General features: G+C 38.1%; 1 protein-coding gene across 3 annotated transcripts in view; it reads right to left on the minus strand.

Annotated features, from left to right (window-relative positions):
• Window positions 1-13,289: 13,289 nt before the first annotated feature.
• The window catches only part of vegfab (vascular endothelial growth factor Ab), a 60,773-nt gene continuing 51,494 nt past the window's right edge, over window positions 13,290-22,568 (minus strand). For 2 of the 3 annotated variants that reach the window (XM_079371575.1, XM_079371573.1), the window contains exons 4-8: window positions 21,904-21,980; window positions 19,677-19,709; window positions 17,742-17,816; window positions 16,090-16,233; window positions 13,290-15,140 (exon numbers count right to left, since the gene is read on the minus strand). In XM_079371575.1, coding sequence (XP_079227701.1) covers window positions 15,119-15,140; window positions 16,090-16,233; window positions 17,742-17,816; window positions 19,677-19,709; window positions 21,904-21,980 — 351 coding nt within the window. In that variant the 3' untranslated portion in view covers window positions 13,290-15,118. The remainder of the gene's footprint in view (window positions 15,141-16,089; window positions 16,234-17,741; window positions 17,817-19,676; window positions 19,710-21,903; window positions 21,981-22,568) is intronic. The other variant, XM_079371574.1, reaches the window with a different exon arrangement.

A 22,568-nucleotide genomic window follows, 5' to 3' on the forward strand; every position in this document is an offset into this window, starting at 1 on the left:
TTTCTGTCTGGTTTTGTCTGCAACAGAAACAGGGTAGAGAATGTGGGCAGGGGTAGGAGGAATCCCTTAGCTACATTACTGCATGGTTTTCCTCAAGCTATAAAAGGTATTTTAAGAAGAATGTTATAAATGCTGTTGCTTACAGATAAAAGGATGTGGAAAAGTATGCCTTGAATGGAGGTGAAAAAAAATCCATAAAGGTGAGAAAATGGAGACAAATAACCGAGATTTAAAAATGTCCTACAGCCTTCTGTTCACCTCTTACTAAGAACAAAAAAATAAAATTATCTCACTCGATATTCACAGTTATATTTTGCCTGTTATAGCTCTGCTAGGCCTCTCTTTGAAGAACTTTTTATCCTGCTTACCAACGGACATGCTAGCTGCCAAAAGGGGATTATAACAGTGAGAAAAAAAAAATCTATTTTAGGGACATGGCTGGCTTGTGGTAATATGTATACCATAGTACACCACAACAATCAGAACACCAGTAGAGAAACAATAAAATAAACATTCCCCCTGTCATCCAAGAGTGATCTTTTTGTATTAAAAAAAAAACAACCTAAGATGGTGACAAGCCAAAACACCACACTCAAAGCTTCAAAAAAGCTGTCCACAAACCAATTGCTGATGTCAGATCCACTTCTTATAAACAGTCTATGGGTGGAGCAACCAACATTGTGGACAGATTGACCTACAGTATGTCTACAACTACATCATAATTTGGCAGTTAAGCAAATTTGTGACTGATTAACAATTATGACTAAATCAGCACACAGTTATAAGTCAAATATGAGATATTGTAAGTTCAGCATCAAAGGTTGTAGGTAAAACATTTAATGTAGGACTCTGGAACAAAGTGAACTTAAAGGTAAAAGAAAGGAGGGTGAATTAAAATTATTGCTAAATGTGTGCGTGGACAATTGACATTAAGTGTTCATTCACACCCATCAGAACAAAACAGGACAATAATGACAACCTAACCCTTGCAGAAACGTGGGTTTAAAGTATGAAGAAATGGACTGACTAAACCAAAAAAAAAGGTGTGTATTTGGTGTATCATTGACAGAAGAGAGAAAAAAAGGGAACCAACGTTTTGGTCATGATTAAATGCAATGCTCCTGCTTTTGTCTCTCAGTTCACCTTGACCTTTCTTGCATTTCCCTCTTACTGTGCCACTCCTCATAACGTTCTGTGCCTCTCACTCATGGAGCCAAAGCTATAAATTCAGCTTGTTTCCATCTTTTCAAGATTATTCCTCTGTGTGCCAGCAAATTAAAAAAAAGTGCAAGTACAGTGATTTGCACCACAAATATGCTTTCAAATTGCCATGTGTATCTGCACAGTAGGCATGCTGTACACACGCTTGTTTTAGTTTTAAACGTATATTATGGACAAAGACGCCGGCTTAGTTGAAAAGGTTGAGGCTATGGTCTCTGTCGTCACTGCCAAGACACGGCTCGTTCGTTTTTGAAACTTGAGAAACAACACTGACATTATTTATGTGCCCGAAGTGTTGGAAACTATTGAACTACCAACGGAGTACCGCTTTTCAAGCACAAGACTGAAGATGAACCCATGTGCACCTGGCTTAAAACAATAATCTCGCAGAAACCTCAGGGGACTCATTGTCTTTGAATCCCGTCCATCAGATCGATTTTATGGGGGGCTTGATAAGCTACAAGCCATGACCTGCAACTTACCCTGCTTGGCCTCCAGAACCCCCCCTGGTTTGTAGTTGTGTGGTCAGCCTCCATTAAGCTGCCAATTGGGAACACATGCCATTCCTAAGAACTCTGCGGGACTCTGGGATCTGGTGACAGTGGCTCTTGGCTTACAGATAGTCGATGCTAAAATGAGATACACTTAAGGGCAACCAAATGGGGGGGGGGGCATAGTACGAAGCAGGAGAGGGGCAGTGTGGGCAAGTAGTGTAATGTGAGGCACTGATGACCACGTTTCAATGAGTTCATGTTTATCCCTCCTCAAATTAAAGATGTTATAAAATGTTAAAATAAAATGTTCTATATCGACTCCCTGGCACAGGAAGGGTTAAGTCGAAGCTACTGGCTCTCATCTCCACTTGATTTAACATTGTTTATTCAGTCTGTGTACACACTGCAGGAAGTGAAATCCCATTAGGGCTTGCCTGATTGTTGACATGCTGGTTACATTCACAGTACCTCACATACATTCTTAATGGGAGTTTGTTATCAGTGGAAAAAAGCTTGTATAGCTCATATACAGTATGGTACACCTCCATTCACGATCATGCCTTGATTTACAGCATATGAAGAGGAGCTCACATACTGAATCAAAAGCTTTCATTTTAATCAATAAAGCATGAATCTTTAACTTGTTTATATGGGCCAATGTTTCGTTCTTCTTTTACTTTTCCCTGAGTTTTATACATATTTGATTTAGTCTTGAAAACATGTTTGAGCGTGTTTCAGGAGTGTGTGTGACCTCTTACCTGTCTGTCCTTGAGTTTGAGCTTGAGCCTGCAAGAAGAAGAAGAAGAAGAAGAAGAAGAAGAAGAAGAAGATTTACTGTATAGATCCCTGAAGGGAAATTAAGTGTTTACAGTCTGAGTTTACACACTAAGTGACTGAGCTGCCCCCGGCAGGCGCTGCTGAGCTGGTTGGATGGGGGGAGCTGGGGATCAAATCCTCAACCTTCCAATTGAGAGATGATGACTCTATCCACTGAGCCACAGCCGCCCATCAAAAAAAACAAAAAACCTGAGTAAGCCTGTACAAATTTAGCACAGAGGCAGATGTGCTTCATTAAGTAGAACGTTGACATGATTTTTCAAAACCTACAGTACATATATCTTCAACATCACAACAAAAGATACTAGACACACAAGGTTCAAGTGTAAATAATTCTTTTTTTATTCAAATTATACCAAATTATTTCAATTCTTCATTTCCAAATTAAGACCAAAGTCTCAAACAAAAAACCGGGCCCAGGTTTGCTGAGTTCTTCCAAGTAGAGCTACAACAAGATCACATGGTCGACACACCATCCAAGACAACCACTACACAAGAAAACATTACCTGCTGACCCAACTGGGGCATCGCAATATGTTGAACTATCTTATAGAGGGGACACTTCTTATATTTCAACACTATGGGGTACGTTTTGGTCGTCGGCCTGCAAAAAATATAGGTTCACAAAAAAAAAAAAACCAGTCTCCAGGGTTGGTTCTGCCCTTTCATCAACCATGAATACCACTGTTTGAACGCTATTCATTTATTTTAGTATCTTACTACTGCTCCTTTACTCCCACTCAAAAGCATTATAAACTGTATGGCACTCAGAGGATTTTACATTCATTGGTTTTCATGTACACGTTCGTACATAGACCCTTACCTGACAACTGATGCAAAGCTGTTGAAAAACTGGCACATTAGTTTCCGACTGAAAACACAGATGTCATTTTCGTGCTCAGTGTCATTGTTTCATACAAAGAAAATGACTTTTACCCATAGATACATCCATAGTCTTAAAATGAGGTGTGGGCAGAACATTAGATTGTGCCAATGAAGAACAAAAGCATGTTCTTCGGTCGATTGATCAATAATTGAAAGGCTGGTTATGATGGAAGTAACGAGGCAGGTTAACACCACTCTGTTTGTGACATACACAGCCCTGTCAACATTAAATTAGATGACATAAGATTAGATTAGATTAGATAGTTTCTTGTCCACAGAGGGGAAATTTGCCTATGGTGTGTAGAAAACACACATCTCTGTGCAACTACACAAACATAACACAAGAGAGGAAAACCAAAAAAACACAGCAGGTATGGCATAAAATACTACTTTCTGTTTTGTGCTGTAGTTTTGCTGATGAAAGTTGAGTGGGACCAAATAAACACTACCATTTTTAATGACAGAAACTTTGATTTCTGCAGCTTGTGTGGATGGATGATTTCTTGTATGCTTTTCCTTTCAGTGGAGATTCTTAACGAATTGACAATTTTAATGTCAATTTTCGAGGAGCATTGTGACATCGGTTGCTTTAATGCATATTTCTCTCAGTTTAAACTGTTGATCTCTTTTTTCCTCCTTGATTCTTACTTTGCGTCCAGAGCAGAGGGAAGTGGAGTCAAACAAACCCTTAACCCAACTTAAGGCAAGGGGCAATAGATAAAGACAAAAAAATATCATATTTAATTGTTTACATTTGATCGTTTTCTATTTCAAAAAAGGTTAAACTACAGGTAACCATGACAACATCACTGTTTTGCCTGCCAGGTTTAGGTTACCTTTCACTCGTATATGAGATCTATTCAAGGGTTAATGCGAGTCCATTACTGTGATGCAACAGTTTACTTTGTGAAACAGCCAATTCCCTGTGATGTAACAGCAGGTCTCATGCTGCCATAGTTCACTTGGACATCCAGCAATTGGTCCTGTCATACAGCTGTTGTGTTCAGCAGCATTGAACGTATTCAAACATCACTTTTCTCTTTCTACCTTCTTACGCATCGTGCTAGTTGCTGTGATGCAGGTGTGTGGTGTGTGTGTGTGTGTGTGTGTGTGTGTGTGTGTGTGTGTGTGTGTGTGTGTGTGTTTGTGAGGCAGCACTTTACACCGTGACGAAGCAGAGGGCTGTCTGATGCAGCAATCAGCTTTACAAGTTAGCACAGCTTTGAGTGACAGGCCGCTACATTTCCTGAAGCTATTGACCATGTATGTGAAAATCCTTAAATATGGCACAGTAAGAGGATTACGCCTAATCCACTTAAGAGTTTAAGATTATTACCGTAATGTATAGGCAATATACTGTATGATCGAAACATGAGAAATAATACGACAAGTTCACACATCATGTGAGTCTCATTAAAAAAAAAAAAAACGGTTGATAAATAGAGGTATTTTACTGCAAAAATTGCAACCGTGAAAGAGGTGTGATGTGCATAGCATGGACCAACAAAATGTCATTATCAGCATCACAACATTAGATTGCAAACATTCAATAACACTCTTACAGTATGACTGACTGTTATGGTCACTCTAAAGAGCTACGTCTGTCCTTACATTTGAATATAAGTTGGAATAATTTTCATTTAATGTTATTGGTATTATCAGACACTTCACCAAATAAACTTTAAATCAACATTTACCTTTTCTCTTCAATTGTAATTTGATTGACAGTCGTGCACAGCCAAGCGAAAGTAATCACATGTAAATGACTTAAGTGGCCAGAAATAGGCTCATTTTTCTCAGAACATGCAGGGAATGTTTTAAGCTCACCTTTTACTGGCCCCTTTAAACTGCTAAGCTCCCAGAAATACCTACCGCTCCTGGGCACAGTGTTTGTTTCCAGCAATTAGCAACAGCTAATTAGCTGCACCACTGGTCAGCGTAAACAATTAAACAACAAGGTATGGCTGATTGGCATGGTCAACATGCTGTTATACACATTATCATGTATCACATTTTAAAAGCAGCCATTAATCATAGATTACTGATGTGCTAAAATACTGTATCTAATGCAGAAGCTGGATACTGACGTTACAGCTCATATCATGTTGCACGTCTTTGGGTGTATATGTGTGTCAAGCTGTTTCACTCTGTAAATTGATTTGAGAACATGAAATACTTTCAAAGAAACTTTCATGTTTAAAAGAAAATGAATCAGTACATTTTGATAATTAATCATGATTAATAAGTGTGCAATTCCATTAAATTTCATATTTTCAAAAAAATGTTCGGGTTTTATTTTGAAATTTAGTTCGCTGAGAAAACTTGTTTTAAATTCAACCCTGCTTTTATTTTGAAATAAAGTAAGGACCCTTGGAACATTGAAGGTTCAACATTACCTAACCACAGAAAGATGTGGTTAGGAAATATTGAGGATGGAAAAGATAATGAAAACAACTAAAGAGGACGGTTAATAAAGAAAAAGGTTTGAAGTCACAAGGTGAATAATTTTAATCGTCAACTGAGTTGTCTGAAACACTTTTCACACAACCTTTTGAAAATATCAAGATAATTTCAGGAGAACTGCTACGGAGATTCATTATATGCTTCATACAGCAGGGGACTATCCCTGTACGACGTAAGAGGGGCAGGGGTCTGAGAAAGATGTGATTGTGAACCAACAACGCTGAAGTAGTGGACAAAGAAACAGAATTTTGTTACACAACACGATGATGACAATATTTGCCTTTATATCTACGCTATGTAGAGTCCAACAGAAAGACAAACTCAAGAAAAGAGCCAAGAACAACATATGAGAGAACAGAAAATGTGATGCAGCCTTTTAATTACATGCACAGCGATCAAAGTGGTTGCATGCATACATTCTATGAACTGTGCAGCAGTCACAGTATAGACTCCCCCTTCAATCGGCTCCAGGTGATTTATCAGGACAATATCCTGATCTGTTCTCACATCAGCTCACATGGAATTGCTGAGGGAAAAAAACTAGGGGTCTGGCAAACGAAGAAAGATTCTGCTGTATCCTGAGTTTTTAAGCAGATTTCTGCAAGCGTGAAAGTCCTGTGAGTGTTTTTTTTTTTTTTTTTTTTTTTTTTTTTAGAGAAATGAGATATCATAGATGCTCCAACGATTTTCTTTTTGATCACTGTGAGGCTTCAAGGTGCACCGATAAAGACAAAAATCATTTAGACCTTAATCAATTGAGATTATCTAGTTATTGTCTATTTCAAAAGAAAGATTTTTGTTTATTCCAAGCGCTTCCAAACCTTTTTTATGCAAGCCTAGGCTCTATAAGAGGATTTCAAGTAACCCTTTTCATGATTATTTCAAATTTGTATTGAGTGATTTTATTTTAACGATATTACTTAAGTTACATACAAGTTGATATTGTCTGTTTCATCAACTTTTAATTTTTGAGTAGGACAACTGCTTGCACTAATAGAATCTCAGTATTTGAACAAGTCATTCATCAAGCTCACCACTTCTACTGGCGGACATATAAGCTTATATATAAGTGCTTCAAAAGTTTATCTGTTCTGTTTAAATAGCTATTACAACTGTTGGATCACTGAACTAACTTCCTTCACTGTTTATCCAACACAAAATGTTTAGCTAAAAAAATACATTTTTTCAATACGGCATGATTCACCTCCCTGGATTAGAAAAACCTGAACCTTAAAGTTGACTAAACAGTATGAGACCTCTTCTTTCCATTTCTCTTCTTTCAGTGTTAAAAGTTTCAACAGTTAAGACACTTTGAGCAAAGAAAACCTGACAACAACGTACATATTTACTTGAATACTTAAAAGTTAGTTTAATTGGCTGCTATTTAGCTATTACCTTTTTGTGAAAGTTTATTTAGTTGCCAGTAAAGTACACACAAAGCCGTTTTTAGTTGTTGTTGTTGTTGTTTTTAAACTGCCAGTGACGTATTTCAGGAGGATGTAACATTGAGATGCAATTGACTGGAACGTTAACTTCAACAAATCTTTTTTATTGCTTGAAAAATTATTACACAGCCATGAATTCAGACTGATTCTTCAGAAAAAACATTTTACAGGAAGAGAAATACTTTTTTGGATGTAGCCTACAAATACTAAGTAATACTAAAATGCTATTGAGAAATATTTGGCAGATAATTGTAGATAAATGAACATTTAACAAAGGTGCTACAAAATGTTACTTTTTTTACAAATTATTATAAAATAATTTAGTCCTTCATTATTTTAACTGAATGATTGTACATACATTTAAGCAAACTATTTAGAGTATTTAAAAAGTTTAGAAATCACTTCTCTTTGTTTAAAATGACTGTCACAATGTAGGGGTTAACTATCACAACATCTTCATTTGAGCTTCTTAAATAAGAGGAGCTTCTTTGCAGCTTCTGAACTTCTGGTAGGCTTGAACTGTAAGATCAGCAATTTCAGAATGAAGTTTGCATTGATTACTTAACAACAAAATACCAGCACGGTGAGTGAGTAATGGGTGAACTGTTATCCAGTGAGGGCAGTACGCAAGAGGGACCAGAGTTTGGGTCATTATGGGGAAAAGTCAAGGAGACACTGCTCAGCATGTTTATTGTCTTGGGCAGCTGATGCCAGTGAAATGTTCTGGTCAAAGTTTGTTGTGGTCATTCAGAAGAGAAAAAAAATTATCCCTGTGTCTGCCATGAGGGAATGAGATCAGAGCCCTGAGTCATAGAGGAGGGAGGGAAAGCGCAAGAAAAGAAAGAACGAAAATATATAAAAGAAGGGAGAGGTTAACAATGAAAAAGCATCAACTTCCACCGAATTACTGTAGCAAAAGCTCAACTTCTCCGACGTGGCACTATCATGAGACAGCACTGTCAAATACAACAGGAAATCTGGAAAATGTGACCTCATTTTAGGAGTTGCCATTAAATAGATTACAAAGGTATTAGATAGAAGGTATTATAAATTAACAATAAGAGATACACATCACACCATAGATCATTCTTGTGCTTCTATTAAAGCACCTTGTTAGGGAGTCAAGTGAAAGGTCAAATGTCATGGAGGAGAAGGGATGTTAGATTTATAGTATGTGGGGGTAAAGAGCCAAATGTTTACAATGAGAGGGAGGCTGCAGTATAAAACTGGAGTATATTTATATTATATCAGGGCTTTTATATACATTTTCTTATGTAAAACAAAGTCAAGCTAGCTGCAATTAATCATAGTGTTATCTTTAAAGTTGATATGAAGAGAAATACATGTACAATATAAACAGTATGGAAAGGATTAATGTAGAAGCTATTTCCATATTTGTACATGGAAACATTGGCTGTAAATGGTGAATTTCATAAAACCAATTCTATTATTGTTGTATTTGTTATTTAAGATGATCACATTAAAAGTGGTGATATATTTTAAATCAATCAAAGTAAAATAATATTCTGATAAATGCTGTTAAAATGCATCTTGAACAATAACAAATGAATATAAAGCCAGATAAGAAGTCAAACAATAACTTTCATGCACGCACATGAGCAGAGCTGCAGTCAGATTAATCTTTTGGACTTTGGGATTGTAAGTGTCAGGTTTCAGTTTGAGAGTATGTCTCTTACATACTTTCCTTGAAAAAAATGTTGTATGTGCCAACATTCCCGGTCGTATAATCACTGATTTTCTTTTGGGTGAACGAAAGAGAAAATCGGAGTTGTTCTTAAACCTAATCTCAAAATGTCATGCTTGTTTTAAGTCAGCTTCCTTGCTTGTTCTCTGGGTGATTTGTGGTTGATCAGGAGTTAGATAGTTCTGCCAAATTTTTAACACTGAGCCCTTGTGGATTCCCTAACAAGGCCAGGCCTGTCTAATACACAAAACACAACACAAATCCAGCTACATTCTGCCTGATTTGCAGTAATTCCCCCAGCTCACATCACTTCCTCAATTGTAGATCTCTCAGATATGCAACACAAATATTTTACACCACCATGAAAGGGTTTTGCCATGGGATAATTGGGGTACAAACTGACTTGGCCAGTCTCATTCAAGTGTTTTTGAGCGTGAAAATTCTATTGATCCTGCACTGAGCAGATTATAAAAGAACATTTCCGTAAAAAAAGAAAAAGAAAAAAAAAAGATTCCCAGCAATTAAAGTCTACATTCAAAAATCTTAAATCAAAACCTTATCATTATGGAGATGATCTTTTTATGGCATGTACTTGCTTACAAGGCTGGTCACAGCAGACAGAGGCGTTTCTTGTCAACAGGCAAGGCATGCAACTGCTTGGGGCCCCTGATCAGTAGGGGGCCCAACCGAGGATTGACAAACTTATGTAGCAGTGAATCAAAATTTTGCAATGACAGTAGAAAACCTTCCTGTATCTGAAGTTGCACTGCTAAGGGTTCCTGTAATGTGCCACTTAATGTTGCTGTTGGTGTCAGAACATATTTTTACATAATGGTGATGAATGTGCTAGTGGAAAGGGCCCCCAGTGAATATTGCTTTTAGCCCCAACGGCCTCCAGAATCTCCCCTGACAGCAGATGTTGGTTTAAAAATAATGATGGTTCACCTCACTCTGTCTGCATGGTGAAAGACAGTTTTTCTTGACAATGTAACAATCTAGCATTTCTCCGCTAAATAAGGAGAAATGTTGAATCTCTGCAATTAAATACAAAAGAGGACAATGTAGAACGATGCTCTTTAGGTAAAATGTCATCAGATCATTTTTTAGATGTGAGTTGGTGCTTTACAGCTGAAATAGAATTACTGAATATAGAAGATTAACTCCCCTCACTCCTCTGATCCATTGATGAGGAAAGAAGTCTTCGCTTACTGACAAAATTAAGTTCAGCAGATAACCCATGTATAAAATCATCTTGTTTTCACACTTTAATTGTACATATTAAACAAACAAGGTATGCTGTGTTAGATGAACATTGGATGCAGAATAAAGAAAGTGATGAAAGGAGAGGGGTTTTTGGAAAAGGGATCTCTTTTGTGTTAAACTGATCTTCTAACTGCATCATTGGCAAGCATGCACACAAGCACAGTCTTGGACAGGCCCAGTGAATGGTAATGCTGCGGTAATGAGTGTAAGCTGGACTACACCCATGTGACGGGTTAGTGGGTGCAACCATGCTGGCAAAACCAAAGTAAAAAGGGATAGTTTTGAGTGAGAGAATAGTTGAAATTTTGGAGATATTTATCACTTATGCAAATCTACAGTTGAAAGGTTCCCTCTGAATTGAGTTTCGAGGCACTAAGACAGAAGAAATTATAATGTTACAACAAGCACTTTTGTATGTTCTCTTTGCCCTTTGCTCAGTTTCTCTATAAGTCCATGTCTTTTTCTGTCATTCAAACACAAACATACAGATGAATAAGCAGACACTGCACCAGTGTAATTCCCCCTGAGCTTTCCCTTCCTCCACCTTATTCCTTCTCAATCATGCTCTGCTCAATCCCAGTTTTTTATCCTCTTTTCTTCTCCCCCTTTAGCTCAATTAGTCTCTTTTCCACCCTACTCCACTGATCCGTCTTTAAACTGATTTCTGTCTTTTTTTTGTTCCCTCCATTCTTTTCCTCTCAGGTTCCATACCTCATGACTCATGGAGGATAGGTTCTAGTGTCACAATCAGAAGCAACTTGGGTAAATATAGATCAGAAGCCAAGTCATATACTTTCTGTTGGTTTACATCAGCAGAGTGAGGTGATCTACCTTTCTGTGAGCATGTCGACTGCCTGAGGTCTTAAAGCTGCAGGAGCTCTAATCACACCTTAATTTGTTCTTCAGTCTGATCCTAACCTGTTTGAACCTTAAATCTTTATTATATTACAAAAAATAGAGAAAAATAGAGAAATACAAAAAATATTAGTGAATATGCATTGTCTGTTAAATCCCTTTTTGAAGTATGTGCTGGAGGCTATGTGCTTGTATAAAAATAAATAAGTGAAATTTAAAAAAATTCTACAAAAATACTCTTTAAGTTTTCTGTAGAAGTCAATAAAAAAACTGTAAAGTTATTTTTATAATGCAGTGACTACTATTTTCTGAATCTTGCCCATCACATTATATACTAATCGGTAGTTTAATAGTTACAAATAAAAAGCAATGTCCCCCTCCAATGCTCTTAAATGTCAAACATTCAAACATCCTGTTCAACCCAGACTAGGGCTGAATCAAACTTTAGCTAACAAACAGGAAGCTAGCTTGCTAGCTGAGTTCTGTGCTCCTGCTAAATCACAGCTTAGATGGTTTATAACATTCTTGGGGATGTTTCCCCCAGTAAAAGGGGCCCCACAATTTACAGGGATTATAGGCCTATAGTGTGCTTTATATTTAGGTATGCAGAAAAAGACTATGAGTAAGGGAGAGCAGAAAGTAATTAGCACCATGTAGGAGCTAATCTAGGGGGAAAGCAGCAAAAAATGGGGATAAGAGGGAGCAAGTTTCAAAACAAACATTGCCAAAGATCCAAAAAACTATACTTAATCTACATACATAGGGGTTGTATGTGGTCCAGGAGTTCAAGGATTAGCTACTGGTGTCACAGAACAAGTCACTAAATCCCATGCTGCTGAAAAACAGCTCTTTTTCCATCCTGGTGGACTAGAGGAAGCCTGGGGACGTGATGACTGCTCAAGTAAAACTAAACATTTTCCTGTGTAGTTTGTCATGAAATTTAAGAGCATATATCAAATTCAAAGTAGCCTAGATGTCCAAAAAATGACCTTCTGTTTTTTAAAAAACAAACAAAAAAACAGGTTTGTCTCACATAACTTGCTGCTCACATGCGCGACACCTGCTTGAGTTCTTGGGTGTCTAGAAAAGATTTATCGGTGGAAAACTTTCAATAAATGTAATAGCTTCAAGCTACACTTAAACCAAAATTTCAATTCTAATGAATCAACTTGTTTTCAAGAAGCAAGTAACCCACACATATTCACACAAATGGAAATGCTACCATGTTTTTCCTACAGTTCCTCGATGGTTTTGCTTAGTTTTGAGGCTAATCTTGAGCCAGGTGAAACTGTTGCACTGTTGAGTTGTTTATATGTTGGAGCCTGAGCCTAGTTTTCATAAACTAAATAAGGACTTGCATTTTGTTGCTAGCCATGCACATTCATTAGCATTCAAAGTCAATAGAATTATGTGTTTTATCCAATTATGGGCAGAGATGGTCCTACCCAACTTTAAATATACAGTGCCAAACCATTACTGAAGTCCAACTATCTCTTATGTAAGCAAGAAAATAACAGTTTTTAACATGATCTTATGTCCTACACCTAAAAACGCATTTTCAAATCCCAACCCTTCCAATGCGTAGCTACCAGTCTTCACTGTGACAACTAACCTGTGTAGGTTAGTTGAAGGACCAAACAAATTATGGTCAGTAAACCGCCAACCTCTATGAAAACATGATCTATATTCAAAATTAAGTTAAAAAAAAAACTGTGAGACGATATCTGGTGGGGTTTCAAGATTCAATTTGGAATGTTTTCATGAACTCAACCAAGGTGATTAATCAAGTCTGCTATGACTGTAAACAGACTACAAACCAAGAACCAAATGCTCTGGCTACCCAATTCGTGCCTCCAGCAGCATTCATATGCAGAGTTATTTTTATAGAGAATAACTATTACCAAAACCTTACCACAAAGCCCAGCCTTTCCAAACTGTTTCTGATTCATCTTGCAAGTTCCCTTTTCGTTCAGGAGTTTGTTATGCTGTTGTTTCATAATTCTGTAAACTGAGGAGTATCTTCTTTTTTTAAGTGGTCATCTCAGCTCAGTTTTTAGAGATTGACTCTTAGGATTCTTCATGGTCGTCTGCAGTTCATTTTAACAGATGAAATTACTGAAAACTGCTTCAAAGTGCCATTTTATTCATACGGCTGAAAACTGTGGGTCTATCATGAAAAGCTTGCAGGAATTTCTTATTTCTCGGATGTATTTGATGCCAGGTTACATTCTGCAGTAGTGGTGAGCATCAACTTGCTGCACACAAAAAAATGGAAATCTCATATTGATGGATGAAATCTCTTGAAAACACAGCATTCACAACACAGCAACCTTTTCCTTATTTTATATAAAAACAATATAATTTGAAAATAAATATGCTTTTACATAGACACAGACATGTTAATAGTGAAGAAGAGACAAATGATGACTAATGATGAGGGCTCCAAGACTGACGGCAGAGAGGATGCAGATAGTTATCTGGATTTTAAATTGGTTGTGATACTTTATGCTAAGCAACTAGCAGTTGTTTATTTTCATTTGCATCTTTGCAGGACGGACAAGACATAGGTCCACTACTGACTTAAATACATCTTACTTAAACCTACACACAGATGTGCACAACGACAAATGAACGTGAAACACACACTCAGACACACATGTACACAGATACACGTTACATTTTTACACAGCACCCGCACCATTAGGCAAAAGGGGTTAAAACAAATCCAGAGAGAGATGCCATCAGTGCGCCAGTAAAATGATCGATTTAGGGAATGTTCTCAAATCAATTTAGATTTTTTCTCATTGTTTCCTAGAAAAGCATGGTGAGGGTCCATGCTGAGAGTCCGTGACCTTAAACGTAGGGGAGGGGAGAGGACAGCTACAAGTACATAACACTGCATATATAAATAGACCAAATTAAATATAGGTAGAAGACTGAATACTGAATACTCTAAAACATTATAAATTATCTAGGATGAACTATGGCATCAATGGTTATTAAGTATGTACAAGTTCAGAGAAGAAGTATGTAATCAATGGTTTTTGTATTGAGTTCAACAACTAACAAAACTACTTTGACAATCCCCTCTCCTGAAAAAAGGTCAAGAAAATAATTTAAAAAGCACTTAAAATATTTCTCAGTACATTTTGTGAGGCACAGTTTTGTCAAATGGAATCAAACTACAGTATATAGGATGTTTTCAGTGGTTTTCATGTTGGATATAGCAAAATATTGAATGCTATATTGATAACCAGTATCCCTTTTAAAGTATATGGCACTCTGGAGTCTCTTCTCCTGTAAGTTGCACACAATAGCAACTTGTGCAAGTCCACGCCAGTCCTGCAATGTCCTCACGGGAAAGGAGGCGACATCATGTCCAGACAGATTTCCATCAGCTGCTCCGCAAGTCCTGCTTTTATACTCCGAAAAAGCAAACGTAGACAATGACCGGAAAAAAAATCCATCATCTCTTTTTGAAATGAGAGCGTTCCCAAGTCCTCCTCGGCCTCACCCGCTGTTTTAGCAGTTAAATATATCTTAGATTGAAAGGTTTTGCAATTTATGATTGACACATAACCACAGTAGACTCATATCCAGTGAAGTAATTGCATTCAACACATTGACAACAGAACTACACCTGCATTGCAAGCCTGTTAGAAATGCAAAACCACATGGCGGCTATTTGCTTATTGTCAAAATGATGGGTTAAGTAATATGTTTCTGTAGCAGCATAACAATTCTGTACTTTTTTTTTTATTTTATCATGGTCTATATACACACAGATATACAATGGTAGGAAGTTCAGTCTTTCTCTCTGTTCTCTCTCAGTCAGTCCAAGGGGAATGCTTTCCACAGAAAAGAAGAGCTTACGGTTCAAGGTCAAAGTGCTGTGCTGTGAAATATCTTTAGAATATTCCTTCATCTTGTACATCTGGTGCTCCCAACTCTCATCTTCTTGGCTTGTCACATCTTAAAAAAAGACAAAAAAGTTAAAAAACAGAAAATTAAACACACACAAACAGAATTTAGGAAAAAACTTAAATAAACATTGATTTCAAGATGTCTTTGGGTCCAACTAAACTAAAACTTTGAGTCCAATGCTTGCTTTTCTGTTAGCTCTGCTTTGTTCTCAAACTCACCTCATACTAATGCAAATACATCAGAACCTCTCAGCTCGTTTTCAATTTCCAGTTGGTTTCATTAACAGATGCAAATGTTAGAGCCTATTGACCCTTTAATCCAAGAAACTACAGAAAAACCACATATTGGACAGCTGCCAGACTAGTTCTGACATTCACTACTAGCCAACATTGAACTAGGCTGATGGTAGTTTGTATGAACTGAAGGAGAACAAGATTTATCTATTGGAGTAGTTCAAAGAAATTCAGATGCAGCTGGAGAAAAATGATGGGAGATGTATGAGCCTACCAATACACAAAAGTTGTAAATCATAAAAACCAAAACTACGAGTTAAATAATGTAATAAAGGATAGGATGGCAGGCTCAGTCGTCACTCAGTTGCCACATCAAAACCAAAAAGTTGGAGGCTCGTAGTCTAAATAACCAACATGACGTTAGCCACTGGTTTGTGAACCCTTCTTTTGAAGCCTCAAGTTTGGCATCTGTGTTTTTTGTTTAAAGTTCTACTATCCCTGTCGAGTAAGATGGCACACACACCACAGCATACTGTTGAGTTACATGGAGTTGACTAGGGATGTTTTTTCTATTTTGTTTGGGAAAAGTTTGTTTTTATTTTTATCGATTGTATACAGAATAAAGAGAGAGATCCGGGATGGGAAATGATCTGATTCTCTAATGATGGTCAGAACCAGACTAGCTCCAGGTTGGATGACAATGCACTTTGAGGACAGAGTCTAAAAGCCATAGTTCTACTCTAGCTTTTTGTGATGGCACTTACTTGCAGGTCCTCTCGTTGAGCTCTAGCTGACGGTCTTTACAGTATTCGTCAGAGTGTTTGCAGGAGCATCGACAGGTTGCAGGATCCTGCACGAACAAACGCCTCCTCCTGTCTGAGCAGTGATCACAACATGGCTCGCAAACACTGGACAGAGAGAGACAGACAGGGGTGGGGAGGAAAAGGGAGAGATGTAGATTATCACAGTGTACCATTACCACCTACGGGAAAGGCCAGCCCTTAGGTTAACCCCATCGCTTGTTCCAGTTTGCTCCTCCAAGCCACTGGCCGACAACTTGTGCTGCATGTGACAGTTGGGTAGTATTACACACAGGTTCCCACAGAGCAGGCAGATATTCAAGCAGTAAAATTACCCTTCTCCACGCCCCCCAAGCCCTCCTGATTTGATTGGACCGTTCACAAATACCATGTATGTGTTAGACATGCAAAGAGCAAAGCTTTGGACCATAACATGCAGCACAAAATGACACATATTGGCTTTGGCTTTGAACTGAAGGTCAATGACAACACACTTCTTAAAAAATCTTGAAAAAGAAGACTCAAGGGTCTGCTTGGTTCTCCATTAAGAAAGATTTCATTTTATTGGGTGAAAACTAAAAACTATGCTTCCCACAGAGAGACATTAGATTCAGAGCACAGAATACTCATCATGACATCTCAAGATACAAAGTACAAATTAAAACAAAGACATGTATTCTTTCACATTTTGATTTTCCAATCATATATAGGTGCTTTTGTAAAGTTTCAGATCAAAACAAAAGGCACAAATACATCACTTGCTTCACAAGTCGCTGGTTTACACCCCCCCGCCCCCCACCCCTCATAGCAGACATAAAAAAGAGGCAATAGATAGCCATCACTCATATCTTCACATTACATAAAAGTACCAGCATTGTACATGAGACAGTTGAACCTGTTTGCTAAGATGAAAAGAAAAAGGCTGGAGAGTAGACGGGTACGAGACACAGGAAAGCGGCACAGACTCAACACTTAACACAGGACCATGATTACAATCCTGGCTATCGCGTCACAGATACCACAACACAACGAGGCGGTCTGCGGAGCCATGCTGGTGGAGCTGTGATCTGTGTCAGTAGAAGCTTTAAGGACAACCTGTTTATACCAACTTCTTTATATAAGTCCATCATCAATCAGAGAGCTAGCTATCGGACGAGATGTTGGCAGCAACTTGTTTCTTAAATGGTTTGTGTTCTGCCGCTGTATCTGCTTCAACCATTGTCTTTGTCTCGTCCATAGAGAGTGATATTTTTGAACATGTGAAGCTGGTAAGGATGGTGGGAAATGAGATGGGTATTACCACAGAGATGAGTTATAGTTCATTTGGGTAAAAAAGTTGGCTGCGTGTCCCTGGTAATCACTGTTATGTAATGCTTAAGCTACATTATAAAAACATGTAAGCAAAAAGCTTTGCACTGCTATAATGAGTATGCAGAACATGACTGACGGGACAAAAGTTAGCACAATACACGGAAGCAACATGCTAATTGATGTAGCTAACGGGCAAATTAAATGGTGCAAATTAAAATGGGCAAAGAAGCTCCTCCCAAATGAGCTTAATTATGAGAAGTGTAACACTCAGGTGCAGGTAGGTGGAGAAGGCGGAGCTGACATACGCATCGTGAATAGTTTTGTCACGGTTTTTCTTTCGTTTTCTCTTTTGGCCTGTACCCTTGCCTTTCCGGGGTTTTCTGCAAGAGAAAGAGGACAACAACGCAGAGAGATGCCTGAGAGACTGAAGAGAAACTGACGGAGGTGTTTTAAATATCGGGTACTGATTGACTGCGTTTTTTGATGATCAGTTCTATTATCATAGTGGAAGAAAGGCATCCGGCAATGTTTACTTCATGTATGTGGATTTGGACTTTTTGTCAGTTAGGGATGAAAAAATGCAACCACTTGCTTTATGTTGAATTGAACTTAAAAAAATGGCTTTCAAAGGCAACCAGTGGTGTTTCCTGGAAGTGACAGTGGGTGGTTTCCACTTGTCTTGTTGTTTGTGAATGTGATGAATATCAATGTCAAAGTAAAAATTAACTCTATCGTCCAACTTTGGTTAAAACATTTTTGTTCAACAGTACAATGACTCTGCAGACTTTGTTAGGGATTAATGGCTTGAGGTTTGGCTCTGCTGGCTGTTCTGAAATTTCCCAGATGGCTCGCGGACAATGAACTTGGACTTGACTTCAAAACAGTTTCTTTATGCCTATCTGGGTCAACCCTTAAAAAGCTGATTCAACTTGTTTCTGAACAATGAACTATGAGAACAAGCTTGTAAAGCATAAAAGATGAATTTCACAGGTGCAAACAGGATATAAATATCAGGGTTGCACGCTGATTCAAATACAAACTGACTGTCGATGATGTCTATGAAGTACACAGCTAAATCTTGAAACAAATTCATTGTATCCTAGAAACTCTGCTCTTAGTGACTCAGATATTGGGTTGTTTTAATGATATATAAAGTGAGTTGTAGGTGTTTAGTCTTGATGGAGTTAGATGAAAGATCAGCGAGTCAGTTATTGTAATCTCTGGTTCTCACCAAATTTAATAACATGATTAATCTACAAAGCTGCTGAGGTACAAATAGTGCGAGGTCTAACACAGCTGTGGCGTGCTCGTGAATTCAACGATTAGGATTTACATGCAATGAATCCAAGCTGGTATGGTAAATGTGAGCAATCTCTTTCACTTCCTGATCCATTACTGTTAACGACAACAGTTCACCTCAGCAGAATGACTTGCCCTGACAGACCCTCTGAAGACCTGCCCCTGCTGAGAGGTCATAAGCCAATGTAAAGACTAACATGAAAGTATGAAACCAACAGAAACAGGAGTTGAACGACCCTCGGGCCATCACTCCGCCGACGCACGCCACCAAAGCTCGACTCGTAAACAGTAAAGATGAGGCCTCAAAACTAGTCTTATCTATATGACAGAAAACCCCAAATACAACCAAACTGCTGTAGAAGGATATCAGAGAGTTTGGAAGATTATAGACTTTTAATGACCCTTAGCACACTGACCTCTGTGGCATGGGATGGGGAGAACACTTAAGCAAGGACCATAAACCCGAAGGTTTAACAGATCTTCAAAAACACTGTTATCTATATCAGAGCAGCCAGTAACGGGAGTAGCAGAAGTTAAGTGGGACATAAACAGTAAAGGAGAGAGGAGTGGAATGTAAAGATGAGATAGAAAAGGGAGGGAAGGTGTGAAGGACACATAGAGAGGGCAATGACCTTGTGAAGTGCCACTTATTCACCTGGATGAGTAAAGACGGTGTTTCCCGTGTTTATCAGCTGAGAGCTGGGCGCTACCCTCATGTTTGAGATTAGCTGGTTTTTAATGAAATATTAACACGTGTGTGTATGTTTGAGAAATCAAACACAGGAATAAGGTGAGATATAGCACATGGGATAATTTCAGAAAGGCAGAGAGTTGTAGAAGACAGAGGGGGAGTTTGTTTGTAGAGCTAAACAAGAGAGAGATCAAATCTCAAGTCCCCATTGTTTGACACAGTCTTCATGCAGAAAGAGAGCTCTACTCACTTTTCTCTCTGTTCTTTCACTTCTTTCTTTAACCTGAAAGGCAGGAACAAAACAATATTACATTAGGTTACAACATGCTGTTTCCTGGTGAACAGATACATACTGTATGAAGATCAACATAGCCCAGAGGCTCATTATCAGCATGTCTGGGCTCACACCAATCTTTTCTTTTTTATCGTGTTATGTCATCCTCCTTTTACCAGAAACTGTGATAAAGCTGGCTTTCACTTTCAAAAGAAAATGGACCTGATTTGTTGGGAAATAACGCTCTGCACACACTCATAGACAGACACAAACACACACACACGATTACAATAGAACGTTTTTTAGGTTCGTTTCACTTCTGCTCTTAGTGACGACTCCTGCAGATAAGAGCGAGTGGAGCAATACAATTTGCTGGCACACAGTTTGCCAAAAGAGTTAGGAAACAGTGTTTCATTCAAAAAGGTCACGGACACACAGCCAAGTTTCCGTTTGACAAAGTGTTACAATAACTAAATAAACGTGCAAAAGAAGCAGGGATATATAGGTGTATATGTTAGGAAATATGGACTTCCCATAAATACTTCATGTGCCAATGTAGGTCGCTTACACTGGAATTTTAAATAAAAGTAGTAGAACGTATAAAACTACTTCAGTACTATCGGATGTACTTAGTAGCTTTTACACAAAAAAAGCTTGCAAGAGCATTGCATGGTTCTCACACATCTGAATATCTGAAAGGAGACACTCGACATTCTCTTTGCAGTCATGTTTTTCCACTCTGTGATTATCTTACAATATAGCAAAGTTTCACATGATAAAAGCTGTTTACCTTAAGAGAATCTTCAATTGACATTTTGTTACTGACGCACTCTAATCCAATTTTAAATGTAGTTGATTAAAGGAGTAATCATCTTTTGTGTCAGGCAATCCGCCCTGTTGTTGATACCATTATGAAACGATTGTTGGTGCTTTAGATTCTAATTGTCTTCACATGCACAAAACAAAGCACTGACTGGAAAGGATGCAGACGGAAGTCCAGCGTTATTGTTTTGAATCTGTCTAAATCAACACGTTGGTGGCTTTCTCAATACTTTATAGTTGACTCATAATATACTTTACACCTGCAGATTTATCAGTTAGTGATAACTGCAGTATCATCACATAGTTTCATTTCTGACAAGCTCTCGAAAATGAAATATTGGCAGTGACTTGGTGGTCTGTCAGCTGACCTTCCTGCTTTTTCATCATTTCCAGAACATGACAGTAAAGTCAGAATTTAAAACAGTGCTAAATAGATTGAACACAGCCTCTAAACTTTATAGAGGAGCACTTAATGTTTACAGCCATGTTGAAATGGTTTTACAGTGAGGTATTGAGAAAGCTCCGGCAGCAATAAGTTCAGAGTGACATTTCTTTATAGCCTGGGGCTTTGAAAAACGGACTCGGCCTCACTGTGACCAATGAGACAAACATGTTTCAGATTTGAATATTTAGAAAAGACAGACAGTTCTAGGTCAGTGTGCCTCCCCCTACAGTGTTTGCTTGTGTTTCAGATTTCCCTTAAATATAAGAGAAATATACACGTCGCCTCTGTGCTGCTGTGTCACTAGTTTCAGTCTTTCAGGTCTTCCTCAGCTTCTTTTGCGTCTAACCATAACATGCTTCAAGGTCACTGAACAGGGAATCTATTAGGAGACGTTGTGCCTCATGTCTAACCAGAAGACGTCACCTTACTGTAACTGGGGTTGGACCAGCAGAATTTATCTCACAGATCAATAACTAAAGCTATATTTGTAGTTCCAGGAGTTACCATCACATGACACAGCAGGTGGAGTAAAGGATAATGTAGCACTACACTCACACAAATTGTTCTTTTTTTGGAGAAATTTGATTGACTGAGGATAAAGAGAAAGCGATTTGCAGGATGTCTGCTGAGATGTGCGCCAACCTGCTCTCATCGTTTTAAAGATCAATGGAGCAACAGTAGCAAAGATAACATACCTGATATGTATCTGCTATTGTGTGAGAAAATAGTCACTTCACATAACGTGTCACGTTAACTTCTGCCACCCAGGGTGCATTGTATTACATCATTTGAAGTGTTGTGTTGCAGCATTGAAAGTATTATACCTTTTTATGTGCTATTCTGGTTGCTGTGATGCAGGTGTGTGTGTGTGTGTGTGTGTGTGTGTGTGTGTGTGTGTGTGTGTGTGTGTTGTAGGTCGTGTTCAGGGTTTCTTACCTACACTCACATGCGCTGTGTTCTGTGAAACTCATGAAAATATCATTTTGTACTTTTTGGGGTTTTATTCTTTTAATCTGAAAAAGAAAAGAAGAAGAAATTGAGTTGTCAAATATTTGAATTCAGTCATCAAACCACAATATTCCAAAACATTTTGTTGTTATAGAATTATTTTCACACTTTAAAGTCTCCATCTGGTCTGCAGGAAACACCAAACAAAGCTGTAGATGAAACCTCTATTTGTTCTCTAAAGTAAATACATTATGAGAAAATGTATTACATGGTTTTCTACTGTTGATTGGTACTTCTTTACATCTTGTTGCAAACTGCCCTTCTACAAATTGTTTAATGGCACCAGATTTGATAATAATAATAATAATAATTGCCACAAACTTTATATTTCAAGTCTTACAGAATGACTTGAAGCAGATAATGAAAATTACATAAAATTTGATTTTTTGTTTTCTCGACTTTCTAAAAAACTGAAGGTTGCCTTTTGCCATCTGAGCAGCCTTTGCGCAAACAGCGAGGCCCCCTGAGGGCTCTTGATTTATCAGAGGGCCACTTGTGAAGCCACTGTCCCCTCTGGTGTGGCATCTGTACAAAAATAAAGCATTAAACTGCCTTTTTTTGTCACAGAGATAGCATAAACAAGGGTTTTAGAT

Source organism: Symphodus melops (assembly GCF_947650265.1).
Source record: "Symphodus melops genome assembly, chromosome: 1".
In the NCBI taxonomy this organism is placed as follows: domain Eukaryota; kingdom Metazoa; phylum Chordata; class Actinopteri; order Labriformes; family Labridae; genus Symphodus; species Symphodus melops.